This window comes from Puccinia triticina, chromosome 15A (genome assembly GCF_026914185.1).
Source record: "Puccinia triticina chromosome 15A, complete sequence".
NCBI classification, from domain to species: Eukaryota; Fungi; Basidiomycota; class Pucciniomycetes; order Pucciniales; family Pucciniaceae; genus Puccinia; species Puccinia triticina.
In genome coordinates, this window is record NC_070572.1 from 4941992 (window position 1) to 4955996 (window position 14005).

The 14005-nt window shown below is 46.8% G+C and overlaps 2 protein-coding genes across 2 annotated transcripts; both read right to left on the reverse strand.

Moving 5' to 3' along the window:
• Positions 1 to 550: 550 nt before the first annotated feature.
• PtA15_15A489 (uncharacterized protein) lies at positions 551 to 5872 on the reverse strand (the record flags this gene model as incomplete). The annotated part of the gene is made up of 7 exons (XM_053163698.1): positions 551 to 1653; positions 1718 to 1831; positions 2443 to 2890; positions 3437 to 4123; positions 4186 to 4313; positions 4381 to 5048; positions 5640 to 5872. The coding sequence occupies 7 exons, from the start codon at positions 5870 to 5872 to the stop codon at positions 551 to 553; spliced, it is 3381 nt and encodes a 1126-aa protein (XP_053027648.1).
• Positions 5873 to 7112: 1240 nt separating this feature from the next.
• Positions 7113 to 9083, reverse strand: PtA15_15A490 (uncharacterized protein; the record flags this gene model as incomplete). Its single annotated transcript, XM_053163700.1, has 4 exons — positions 7113 to 7336; positions 7417 to 7567; positions 7644 to 7951; positions 8102 to 9083. 4 exons carry the CDS (start codon positions 9081 to 9083, stop codon positions 7113 to 7115), a joined length of 1665 nt encoding a protein of 554 aa, XP_053027649.1.
• Between the last annotated feature and the right edge of the window lie 4922 nt (positions 9084 to 14005).

A 14005-nucleotide genomic window follows, 5' to 3' on the forward strand; every position in this document is an offset into this window, starting at 1 on the left:
TGTTCCACTGCGATGATTCGCCACCTTTGCATTGGATGGTTTGCCAGGTTTCCAGGTTTGAGTCATGGCACAATGCGCGCTGCTCTTTGTGCTATGGTAGGTCTTGCCTTCTCGCTTTGTTCTCCGAGAGGAAGGGGGGAGGCTCTTGGGATCAGGATCCCCGGATTCTTTCCTATGACAAGGGGAGAAAAGGTCCAGCCTTTGATTCCGGCCGGGTAGATAGTCTGGTCCTTCGCTGGTTAGGGCGTCTTGGCTCAGCGGATCTGGATGGTGGACCAAGCATCAAAGGTGTCGCACAGGAAGGCTTCGCCGCCACAAACCAAACGATGCCTTCGCCTTGGTTGGCCTGCCAGAATCGGGTCAGGGCGTGACAACAGCATCATTACTTGCCCTCCAGAATAGAGATCATTTGACAGCGTAACACATAGTTTGGTCATAATATTTTTTGAATCGTTTTTACAATGATTGTCAGCAGTTTGCAGAGATAAACTTGACTGCTTCATACCATAACAGACGGAACAGAAAAGTAGAATTATACACTTCTGGCTATTCAACCGGATTCACATAGATGGTGAGCGTCCCTCTTCCAATTTTGAATAACTTGTTTCAAAATGTGATCTCTAGATTCCTGGGCATCTTCAACCAGACCCAAAGATTCGTAAAATTTGCCGTAGTAAATGAGCTTGTGGATGTCTTCGAGTAGACCGTCCCAAAACAATACTGACCAAGACTGAGGGTTATCTCTTGGGAGATTTGAAAGATCGTAAGGCTGAAGTTGCACAATGAGAACTTGGATCGCCTTTCGGATCCGACTCAACCGACTTGAGAACGCGTTACAATTTCGCTCCTCGTTCGTGCCAGACTTCAGGAAAGGTGTACTGGGAGCCCACCGGGAAGTGATGGGCTTTGCCGAGTCTAGTTTTGGTTTACTACTCGATTCGTTCTTGTCTTCATCTTCGAATAGTTTGAGGGTAGCCTCATTCCAAAATTCATCAATTAGGGTCAAACAATCGACTGCTGTCCAATGGTTCGGATCATGCGAGTTCTGCATCGGCGGAATATGTTTCTTTCGTTCAAAGACTAGGGCCACATGTTGAAATAATAGGGAGAGATCATTATTGGCTAGGGTCCGTAATAGGAAATCAAACAGACGTGGTCGCAGTAGAGCCGCGACGGCCTGCTGGATGTGATAGTGCAAGTGAAGGAGTCTTGGTTCATACAGTTCTGAAGGGGCCAGGATATGATGGTAGGTGATTAGGGGGAAGAAGGGAGGGACGATTAAATCAGATAGTGACATCTCTTCATCGACTTCGATGGCCATGTGAGTGGACGACTCAGTAAACGAGTCTTCGGCTTTGGTAGACGGTTGAGCGAAATCGAATGTGCTATCTGAGAGAATCTCATTTGGCTTGGAATAAGGTTTCATTTCGTGGGCGGAGCATGAGTTGTCGATCGTAGTTCGATTCGGATAAGATTGACGGCGAGTAGGCTTTCGCAGCGAGACTGAAGTTTGCTTGTACCAAGTTGCAGTGACCATATCTGCAAAGGATACTTGAGAAAACAGAGTTGCAATCTCTTGAGCCAGAGTTGCATCGAAAGAGTATAGCAGCGAACGAGGCGAAAGACCGGGCTGGATGCGTAGAGTAGAGAGACCTGGGAGGAGCGAGGGATCAGCCACAACCGAAGATGAGCCAATCAGAAACACGATCGTCCTAACCCTCAAGTTCAGCCTCCAGGGATAATGCCTTATCATTAGTTAATAGTGTCACTCCACCGCCTCGTGCCTGGAGCTGGTGTTTGAAATACGTCGCACAATCCAAGATTTGCATATCTGGTGACTTGGGGAAAATCAATGATTTTTTGGGGAGGAGGGGAAAGCCTCAATTATGAACGAGCTTTACTTTTGGAAGAAGGGTCACGATATGTCCACGCCAACATACCACTTTTGAACCAGTCGGATTGAGAAAGGCTAATGACGGATCTGCGACTTGGTTAATAGTTTGAAATTTGAGAATACAGCATTCCGGCGGTGTTTCCTTAAAAAGGCGGGACATCCACTTGATAGCTTGGTCGGCAGCCTCGTATAAGCTGACCTGAATAGACTGAGTAGTATTTGAGAAAGTTCTCCTTCCTAGTCTCACGCCCTCAGGACTATGTATCGAGGTTTGACCGGAGCGACTGGCATTAATCGGTGGGGGTTCTAGCAGTGCGGTTATCATTCGCTGCCTGTTGTGTGGCATTTTGTGCCTGTCTAGCCTTTGGGGGGGGTTTCAAAATAGATTGACTTTTAAGACTCGTACATACTTCCAAGAGTTTTACTTTTTTTGGATAACATAATAACAAACAAGTGAATTGATAGGTTGAATAGCGCGCCTTACTCCAATCGGACCATCCTTGGTATCAATAAACCGCACTGGTACTGTGATCCCTTGTGAAGCTTACGCGCCGCCATCAGTAATTCGCCTAGCCATTCGATTAAACTCAGGTGACTGATGAGGATGTTTGTATCGATAATCAATAAACGGAAGGCCTGGTCGGATGGCGATGGGTCATCTTGCGATTCGAATGCGGACTCCATTTGAATATCACCATCATCATGTTGCCACTGTTCTCTTAGTTGCCGCAGTGATCCAGCGACCTGGTCCATAGCAGTAGCGATTGGGACCATCTCAATGTCTCCATCAAGGAAATTCGAAGCTTCCGAATGACCGTTCATGAGGATGCGAGAGAAGTGGTGATGATCAGAAGAAACGCGTTGGCCGATGATGTTTGTCGATTCTCGATGGACTGATGGACTGCCGCCAGAAAAGTCGACCGAGCTCATTTGTATGCGCCGGGTGAGCTTGAGTGACAGGACTGTGTATCCCGTGTGAAAGACGGTCGTGGGACTCTATCCCGACACCTTTCACGGGAGCACCGATACAGTTTATGAGCACACTTGGCGAAGGGAGTGGACTGCAGGGGACACTTCAGCAGTCAGAGATGTCCTTGATCAGATTCGAGACATAGAAAATTAAAATTTGGATGAATATGTCCACATCCCTACGAGCGAATCGGCTCGCGATGAAGGAACACTTTTCCATCACAGATTCAATGCCTTGATAGTTTAAATAATTGATGGGTCAAAGCACTTTGTTAGCACAGTCAACACCACATACTGCGATTGTTTAAATTGATTTCATGAAGACAGACAGATAAGATTCATAGATATAAAAAGATTTTTCAGACCTTCTTGATACAATAATGCGACAGATTTTACTTCATGAAAGACAATTGTTTGTTTTGTTTTAATTTGCTATACTGTAAAGATTACCGAAAAGAGTAAAGAGCATGGTTCAGGCGGGAGATGATTGTTTTTATTTTAGTTGAGTTCTAAACTGCTTCCAGGAATGTTGACGCATGATAGAGATCGGTAACTATCTTGGTTGTTTCTCACAACGGACACAACACCATGAGGGCCATGATTATGGTCGATTATCTTGGCCGATGAGGGTAGAAAAGGGAAATAATCGGTTGCCGGGGTTCGAAGGGCTGGAGATGAGAATCCGCTGCTCAAGTGAGGCGAGTCTGCGGAATCCAATTTTATCTCGAGGGAGATCGAGCCCAGCAGTTCCGGCGAAAAGAAGTACGATCCTGAAGACAATCTGGCCGTTCTATGAGATGATAAACTGTGAATACTTTCTCCACCACCAGATGCATTTCGAGAAAGACTCGAGCCACCCTCAGAACCAAACCAAGAGCTGAAATCGGAGGAGCAGTCAACTTCTTCCAGCTGACCAGGCAGCTTTCCCTCATCAGCTTCCGTCGGGCTGGCTGAAGGGGCCTCGACCGACGTCACAATTTCTTCCGGAGAAGTGGTGGTATGATAGCTCATGGGTTCGGACTGTTCGTTCAGGGGTGGCAGTGTGTCAGTCGAGACCCCCATGGTAATAATAGTTGTTCGGCCGAAGCAATCTGTTCTTTCGCCGATCCACTTCATACAATCATTCGCGAGTCCATTCCGAGCCGAATCGCCCGCCAAGTCTCCGTTGTGACGTAGGGTCGGACAGAAGATGAGAGTGGAATCCGCTGAAGCGAGCGCTCCATAGAACGAATTGATTCCTTCGATAACACTGAACGCTTCCTGTAATGTGGGCCGCTTTCGTCAGCCTCTAGATCGGCTGCTGGATATTTTGATAATTTTACCTTGGTTCCATGAGCGATCATAACCGGGACTCTGATGTTGCTTGCGTTGGAATGTAGCCTTTTTACCGCGTTGTTCATTGAGGGCGAATAATTTGCTGGTCCGACTCCTGGAGATATTTCTTTAGGTCCTGAACCATTCATACGCTAGTAAATAATGAATTATACTGGAATATGGTCCAGATCGAGACGACTTACTTTTAGACCAGACACAGTTTTGTTTAAGATTACTTCCGCTTGAGTCCAACATCGGACCAATCGCGATTATACCATGTATTTTTGGCAATGGGCCCCAACATTTGAATTCTGCTCTTGCCTGCCTTGCATTCCCTTGAGCCCACCATCCGAGACCTGTCATTCCAGAGTTGACTGTACCACAAAAGCTACTGAGTTTGCCCATAAGCGAACGCGGGGGTTCCGCCCGGGCAGAAACCGATGGAATCGATAGTGCACCGAATGATCCGAGTGGCTGCGGGAATTCATGAATCGGTTGGCCAATCTCGAGGGGGTAGGACAGGGCAACCAAGGCGGCATGTCCCAAACCAAGCAAGAAAATAGGGCGCCCTGAGGACGAAGTTGAAGAAGAAGAAGAGCTAGACAAACTTGAAGCGGTCTCATGAGTTGCTATGGTTTGCATGCCAAAGTTTCCTTGACGAGTCTCGAGCTTCCTCTCTGACTCCTGTTCTTTGAAGTTAAGATGGCGAAGCACCAGGGCAATGATGCGGGATTGATGCCCTACGTCCGGGATAGACTTCTCCGACCCGTAGACTTGAGGAATGATGATTCTATGTCCTCCATGAATGAATGCAGCCATCAACGGCGAGACATCCATTGGGCCGTTCAAAGGAGTTTCCGGCAGATATATTCTGTAACAGAGCAAGATAAATTAGTATCAAAACCTACTACTCCGAGGCCATTGGTTATATTGCCTACATATTGGCTTTGATTTCATTTTCGGGGAAATCGGGACGGCGGTATATCTGGTAACCAGAGCATATCAGTATGAATATATGTAACCTTGAATTATGGAGTAGTCAAGTCACACCTGATAGTGAACATCATGAAGTTTCTCAGAGTGTACAACACATCCTTCTATTTCCAAATTGCAACCGGATATTGGAATGACCAATTTAAAAAGCTGAGGGAGAGATGCTCCGCGATGGCTGGGTAGTATTTGATCTTGGTTGTCGGATAACAAAGCACGTAATTTCCTCGATACAAAAGACCATAGCCAGACGAAAAAAACTCGAATTATTTCTAAGAATCGGATTGCAGGATCTTGAAATATTTCAAACTTTGTCTTGGAATCTGACATTGGTGGCGATTCAAATATTTTGTACCGGGCTACTACGTGTTGCATATCGCTATACTCATCATAAAAAGCGTTGGCATGGATGTGTGAGGTTGGGGGCTTTTTGGTAACACGCCGAGGAGGCTGCAAGTGCACAGAATCTGACGCAGATTGGCTATTCCTATCCAACTGGTGCGAATTGAACGCGTTTCGTGCCGGCTGGAGGTGATGGGTTGAAGAAGGGCCATTGCTGCGTGATTGATCCCGCGCAGGTCTTGAGCTGGGGGTGTAAACATTGGACGAAATCGTGGCTGCCTTCCATGGTATTACGTTGGAGTGATCCAGTCGACTTTCATTGAAGGCCTTCGCGGCAGAAGCATTTGATCCTGGCGGAAACATCGCAGGAAATTCACTCAAGCAGGGTCGATGTGATTTTATAATTGGGGTCGGGCTGAAGTTTGGGGGTACAGACGGGGCGGGGAAGTTTTAAGACAGCTTCGCGTATGCGATAGAGGACTGGAACGACGAGCTTGTGCGGGAAGACTATTGTGTGGGTTAAACTGATAGAAATAGACTTTTAACGATTCGAGTTGATGAACAGATGTTGGTAGCTTTCAGCGGGGAAACGCATGGAGCCTTTATATACATGCTTGATTCGAAAGGCAACCGAAAGCAAGCCATCCTTTGCGCAGCTCATCTAGCGCTTTGACTGGTGAGGGTCCCGTCCAAGAAGTTGAGTGGCGGGACCTTCCATCGGTCCTGCCAGGATCATGATAAAGGTCATTGGACCGGGACGGCCAAAATGGAAATGGAATCTTTTATATATCCTCCTTAAGTATTATGTAAAGATGTTCGTCGAGACAATGTTAATCAATAGCGGCGGATCTCTTTGCAGTCCCATGTTTTCAATTCTTTGTATGATTTGCACTGCCCTTCACCGGCATGACTACATGCATTATATTCCGACTGATCATGAGCGAGCGGAGCAAGGTATACTAAATACAAGGTATATGCAGGTGAGCCGGGCGAAGAAAATGACAAACAAATGAGAACCGTTCCGACTCGTACCGGATCAACACGCGACAAAAGGAAGAACCGTGCCGAGTGGTACTCCAGCACGCGGCAAAAAAACGTAGGTCGTCTCTCATCAACACTTATCCCAAAATTATTGGTGAAGAGTGTCCAATTTCCTCTGATTCGAGCTTGAGCAAATCCGCCATTGTAATACAGAAAAAACTACATTTAAAACCAAAGTGTTTCTTTTAGTTGCCATACTGGACATAGATACACATTTGTGTAGCCGATTCCACGTTAAAATGCGCGACTTTGATAGCTACAAGGCCTTATGGACGGGGGAGGATGAAAAAGCGGATGAGAGATCATGATTGGTTACATCTGATGATAGTTTGTTGTACGTAGTGTTGCGGTAGGCCGTATCTACAGCTGAGAAATGAAGTGGTTTACATGGTACAAGTGATGATGTCCGTGAAAGTAAAAAAAAACCAAAGCAATCCAAATTAGTCCAAAATGAAAGATCTCAAGTGAACGACATGCTAGATAGATGCGGATTCCTCCAAAGTTACAAATAAGCAGGGCAAGTGAGAAAAGCGAGGATGCGAAATAAAGAGAGAAACAGAGGTCAGATTGCTAGGAGTCTTTCGAGTGATGAAAACGCGCGGTCTAAACCGGATAGGTTGGCGAGCAGATCGCCCAAGTCTCTGATCCCGATGGGATAGGCCGGACAGGGATAGTTGGTCTCAAGGACGCTTCTGACCAACTCGAAGGATGCCCTGGTCGTGGTCTGATCCGAAAAGGTTGCCGTTAGCTGGTCTTCTCTTCGAATCATTTCGGCTGTTTGTTTGGCTGAAGAATGTAAGTCGGATTTAGTTTTTTTTTTGTTGAGTATGTGGTCGATAGATGGAAGTTTAGTAAAATGACTCAACTGAAGACATGCAAGAGATCCGGATCAGATGCTTCGCTCAATAAGCTTCTCGAGTCCCTGGTCACAGTCGATTGAGCTGTACGCGCCCTGAAGTTGGAGTTGTTATTGTTCCCAGGAGGCTTGTAGATGATAGAGACGGGGATTTGAAGCGGCTGCCGAGACACAGGACAAGATACATATATAAGTTGAACGTTTTTGTTTTTTCGAAGAGGATAATGAGCTGTTTACCTCTAGCTCGTCTTTGAGCACTTTGGTCGTCCTTTGGAATCCATTGAGCATGATCTTGATCAATGCTGATTGAGGGTGTCGATGAGCATCCCAGATGTTGATGACCCTGCCTCTGTGGTCCTTGAGTAAGAGGAGTAGGTCTTGGGTGGTGTTCAATGGGCCGAGTAGGATATCGCCAAAGACGTCGAACAGATAGTTTTCTGAGCTGATCGAGAGTGGGAGTGGTTGGTGATTATAGATCTCATGGTTTGATGATCCGGTGGATGAGCTAGCTGGTAAGGATCTCGGGGTGGAGGGGCTGTGGAGATCTATTAATACATATCAGAAAGCCGGAGGGGAAAAGCTTAGTTAGTTTATTTTGTATTTTCACTCTCAGGTTTTAAATTTCAAACTTTACACATATCTTTGGCAGGTTGTGTGATTTGTGATTTAGGGTAAGAAGGGTGAAGGGACTCAACTGCTTGGAAGCTGTTCTGATGCGGCCGATGGCGAGGTGATTCCGGCAAGGGGTCGGGGACAGGAGATCGAAGGGCTGCTAGATGAGGCCGAGGCGGGGTTGTTTCGGTTGATTGAGAAGGTGGGTGAGAGGGGGGAGTTGTAGAAGATCGGGTAGGATTTGCGAATGCGATGGGGGTCGATGATGTTGATGAGAGTGAGCATATCGATCGCATTCTCGTGGATGTATGCGTTGATGGTGGAGATGGCCTCTAGTCTTTGAGGTAGGTCGTGAGAGAGGTAGAGCAGGGGGATGAGTGAGCCGATAGTTGGTTGATGATGTTTTGATGCTTGGTGATGGAAAGGAATGCCGGAGAACAGGTGGAGGTAGAGCAGGCTGAGCAGGGAGGGTGGCTGAGGTTTGATGGGCTGAGGGTGTGGCTTGTTGAGGGTTGATTTGAGTCTTTGCCATCCGAGGATGACCTGGGTGAGTTGGGAGTGAGAGGAGACTTGGAGGAAGACGTGATAGCCGATGGCGGCGAAGTCGAGTGCGAGCTGGAGACTGAGCGGGTTGAGTTCGGAGTTGGTTGTGATCAGGATGGCGGACAGATTGTTGCTGGGAGGATGCTGATGGGCAGATCGGAGGGGCTGGCTGGCCGGGCGGGGTTTGTGGGGCTGTCTGTGGGCGAGCAGGAGATGAGAGAGTGCGGCTGGCAGGGCTGAGTTGAGTGGGGTTGTTGATGCTGAGAGCGGGGCTGGCGGTGGGCGGAGGAGACAGCGGTGGAGGAGCTGGTAGAGGATGTGGAGGAGGAAGGCGAGTGCGGCGTGGATGGGCCTGAGGAACGCCAGGCCGGGTGCTGCGGGTGCGGGCTGGCTCGGCGGGTCGAGGTTGAGGCTGAGCCGGAGGGTGTTCCGGCTGGAGATGGTCTGGCGGTGGGAGCAGGCGCCGGAGGCGGAGGAGGCCGGGCGAGAAGAGTCGGCCGGGATGCAGGTGGCAGTGGACATGGCGGGGAAGGAGATGGTGGGCAGGGAAGGGGGCGGATGTGCACGACTCTTATATCGCCGCCACCTTCCGCCTGGCCTGGCCTGTTCTGGCTGGGCTGGTCGGATTCGGCCATGCTGCTGCTCAGCTGGGATGGACGAAAGGCCGAGCTTACAGCCCTTCCATCAACCTGACCAGTTCGCTAACTTACAGCCATACAGCCGAAAAAGCTTCTTCTAATTGGCAACTCGAGGGGAGGAAAGAGCGGAACCGGTGCTAATTGTATAAGATGCCTCAGGCAAATGGGAACTGGGCGGAACAGTCCCGTCGCGGTCAGTCTCGGCACTGATGAATCCGGCTCCAAATCTCGGTGAAGAAAAGAGACTGGAGCCGGGCGCGGGTCCGACCAGGTTATGTAGTCTAAACCTAACCGGTTGATGATGACTAAGCACCGGTTAGGTTTAGCTTCTAAGCACATGATTGTGCTAAAACTCTGTTTATGTAATCTTGGCACTACTGATTCTACCGGAGTACTCTAACAAATTGATCACGCGGGTGCACCAAAAGTTTCCAAGGTGGTTGAATGTTGGTGTTCAAAACACCCGGCCTGGAAATTGGAAAATGGAGGACTTGCCGTCAATCTGGGAACCCCTAGTTCCAGACAGCCGCCAGATGATAGATCTGAACGGCAAAAACCAATCTGCAACTGCCAAGCAACTTTCAAAATGTTTATCCCAAACTCAAAATTAAACAACCCAAACTATCAGCTGGGCTAAAAGATGAGAAGACTATGGAGGTACTGGCCCGCCAATTTTGCCAGAAAAGTTGAATTTCCGCCCCTGAACTGCCAAATTGGCCTGTTTTCTGCCAAACTTGCCAAAGTTGTGGCACTGAACCACCATCCATGCCAGGGGACTTCAGAAACAGAGCCCTCCCCGGGTAGATTACCGCAGCGGTGCCCGGGCTGTGAGCCCGAACCGGTACATCTGTCTCGACAGGCAACCGGAGGGACATATACTCCTGATGACCGGTATTGTTCCGGTCATCAATACTTGATAAAAAGTGAGGTACACACCTCCTTGACTGGTACGGTCCCAGTCATTGAGGTACACACCTCAATGTCCAATATCGTATTGGTCATTGAGGTATACACCTCACTGACCAGCCCAATCAATATTGGTGATATAATGCCAGTCATCAAGATACATGCCTTGATTACTGCCATGACACCATTCATCCAGCTACTACAACAGTCATTGAGGCACCTTGCTGAACGGTATCATATTGGTCTTTGAGGTACACACACACCTCACTGACTGATGTCGTATTGGTCTTTGAGGTGTACACCTCACTGACCGGTGTTATATCGGCCATTGAGGTATACACCTCACTGACCCATGTCCTATTGGTCATTGAGAGGGGTATATGTCCCTCCGGTTGCCTGTCAAGACAGATGTACTGGTCCGGGCTCACAGCCCGGGCACCACTGCGGTGCTCTACCCGGGGAGGGGTCTGTTTCCAAAGTTCCTTGGCATGGATGGCGGTTCAGCGCCACAACTTTGGAAACTTTGGCAGAAAACTGGCCAACTTGGCAGTCCAGGGGCGGAAATTAAATTCTTCTGGCAAAATTGGCGGGCCAGTACCTCCATAGAAGACCATCCAACAGAACGACATCAATACTGGATCTTCGGCAAAGAGGATCAACAAAGTAAAGTTTGATGCGGTGAACAAGATGCTTGAAGAATGGGTGCGCCAGGCCCTCGGCTCAAAGTTAACCATTAGTGGTGATTTGATTCGCAAGAAGTGGAAGGACTTTGCTCAACTTCAAGGCATACCAAGCAGTGATTGGCTGAAGTTAAGCAATGGATGGCTCGATTCCTTCAAGGCTTGTAACGGTCTTCATTTGTTCAAAAAACACGGCGAGGAAGCCCAAGCCTATGGAGGCGCTGGACCGACAAAAAAGGCCAAAATAGTTTTTTTTTTGTGAAATGCCGGCGAATTCACGACAAAATGGACAAATGAACCGACAGAGCGGCCATTGTCATGCTTTCAGAGCAACAATCTGGCCATTTCTGATGTCGCTCCAATGGCGCCTCCGGCAAGACAAAATAGCCACCATGGCTCTGAGCTGAAATTCCTGGCCAAGTATGGCTACTGAGCCAACATTCACAGCCAACCATGTCTCAAAACTAAAATTTCTGGCTCATTTTCTTGTTCTTCTGTTTCCACTCCAGTCATCTTTGAACTCTTTTGATCCCGCCAGACCGATTGTAACTCATGTACTCGTAGTACATATCAGCCAAGATATGTTACGTGATCACATCTATATTGTATCTGTATGACCTATTGTATGCATCTGTATCACCCTATTGTATTGGTATCACCCTTCCACGTCATGCTATTGCCTTTTCTATACTGTGTCTTGTCTTAAAATGGGATTATATAATGTTTAGTCTTGTGGTTTGAGCTCTCAAAAGCCAGATCACTATACAATAGTCATCAACTCTTGCCTTGCTACAGTGAAGGAGCTTTCATTTCCTCAGTCTGCAAGTCAAACCCAACAGGTAAGACGTTTATTATCCTCAATAAGCGCAGTTATAAGTCATAACATGTTTACCTCCATGTTATGAAATATCTCAAACGCCAGATCACGAGCCAATAGTCCTCAACTCTCTTTATCGTAAAGACGCTTTCAGTTCCTAAGTCTGAAAGCCAAAACCAACAAGTAAGCATTTTACAAGTCTCAATTAGCAGTTATAAGTTATATAACGTGTTGAATATCTTTATCTTATGAAACTCAGCATGCAGTGCATTTGATGTGTCAGTCAGCAGGACCCCAGCAAGCCCCTACTAGACACCCTTGAGTGATACCCCGGGAATTTGCCATTTTGAAACGGCTGTAGTTTTGATTTTTTGGAGAGAACCAACTGTTTGAAACCAACTACGTCAGTATGTTCCATTTTGCAAATTTTGGCATAGTGGATTGAAACAAGTTATGTAAGTAACATCTGCAGCCATTTGTGGGGGTTTTGGATAGGAAAAGTGCAAAATTGATGTTCTGGTTATCATTGCTGATGTATTGATTAAAATCAAGAAAAAATCACTTTAAGAAGCCTTTCAGACCTTCCTCAACCCTTATAATGTAACATACAAGCAGCAGAGAACAGGGAGGAACTAATAGCCCGGTTCACATTGGATTTTTAAGGCCATTTTTACGCATTTTATCATTAAAATTCATCATTTTTTTCAAGTTGGTCAGATTCTTCTGAAACCACTTTTCTGATGATTGGAAAATTTGGCAAAATTTTATGATAAAATCAGATAAAAATAGGTTCAAAGTCACCAACGTGAACCGGGCTAATATGTAGGGGGTTGAGAAATCAACTCCCTCAAATTACAAAATCAACTCCCAAACGCAGTTTACGTTGCGCGGACCGCGTTGGGACGTCTTCCCCGGGTCCTCCTGACCACATTTCGACCTGGGGGCGTTTTGGGAGTCGGAATTGTAATTCTGCAATGCCAAACGTGAGTTGGGATTTCAATTTTACAAAAAATCCTAGAAAATAGAGAAATATTTATATCTCCTCACTGAAGCACCCAAACGCACCCAAAATTTTACAGAAATCTAGATACACTGTCTATAAAATACTTTTAGATTTACAGCAGTATAAACAATCAGGAAGGCCTTGCGGAACAGGGGGGTTAATTTGGGGGATTTCCTACTAAGGAAATCCCGCAAAACCTTATCTATGGTGCTCCAGATGGCCCCAAATTTTTTCTGCGATAAGAATAAACTCTTGAACACTTATGTTGAGCTTCACGGCATTAGCACACCTCAGGGACACCTTGTGTAGCCGGGGGCTGATTTGGCGGATTTCCTACTAAGGAAATCCCGCGAAACCTTATCTAAGGTGCTCCAAATGGCCCCAGATTTTTTCTACCATATGAATACCCTCTCTAGAAAATATTTTGAAAACCAAGGAGGTATTAAGAATCAGAAACACCTTCTATAAAGCCCTGTGGATAAGGATTTGGTGCAGTTCCTTAGTAGGAAATCAAATTAGCCCCCTGCTTATAGAAGGTGTTACTGATGGGTAATACCTCCTTGGGGCTCAAAATATTTTCTAGAGAGTTTATTAATATGGCAGAAAAAATTTGGGGCCATTTGGAGCACCTTAGATAAGGTTTCGGGGGATTTCCTTAGTAGGAAATCCGCCAAATCAGCCCCCGGCTACACAAGGTGTCCCTGAGGTATTCTAATGCCGTGAAGCTCAAAATAAGTTTTAAAGAGCGTATTCTTATGGCAGAAAAAATTTGGGGCCATTTGGAGCCCTGTAGATAAGGTTTCGCGGGATTTCCTTGGTAGGAAATCCGCCAAATCAGCCCCCGGCTACACAAGGTTTCCCTGAGGTGTGATAGTGCTGTGAAGCTCAACATAAGCTTTCAAGAGTGTATTCTTATGGCAGAAAAAATTTGGGGCCATTTGGAGCACCTTAGATAAGGTTTCGTGGGATTTCCTTAGTAGGAAATCCCCCAAATTAACCCCCCCTGTTCCGCAAGGCCTTCCTGATTGTTTATACTGCTGTAAATCTGAACGTATTTTCTAGACAGTGTATCTAGATTTCTGTAAAATTCTGGGAGCGTTTGGGTGCTCCAGTGAGGAGATATAAATATTTCCCTATTTTCTGGGATTTATTGTAAAATTAAAATCCCGACTCCCTTTTGGGATTGCGGAATTACAATTCCGACTCCCAAAACCCCCCTGGGTCAAGTCAAAATGGGGTCATGAGGACCCGGGGGAGACGTCGGGAAGCGGTTCACGCAACGTAAACCCCATTTGGGAGTTGATTTTTTTAATTTATGGGAGTCGATTTCTCAACCCCCAATATGTATGCACACTATTTTTGCACCTTTAAGCACAAAAACAAATTGAAACAAAACACGT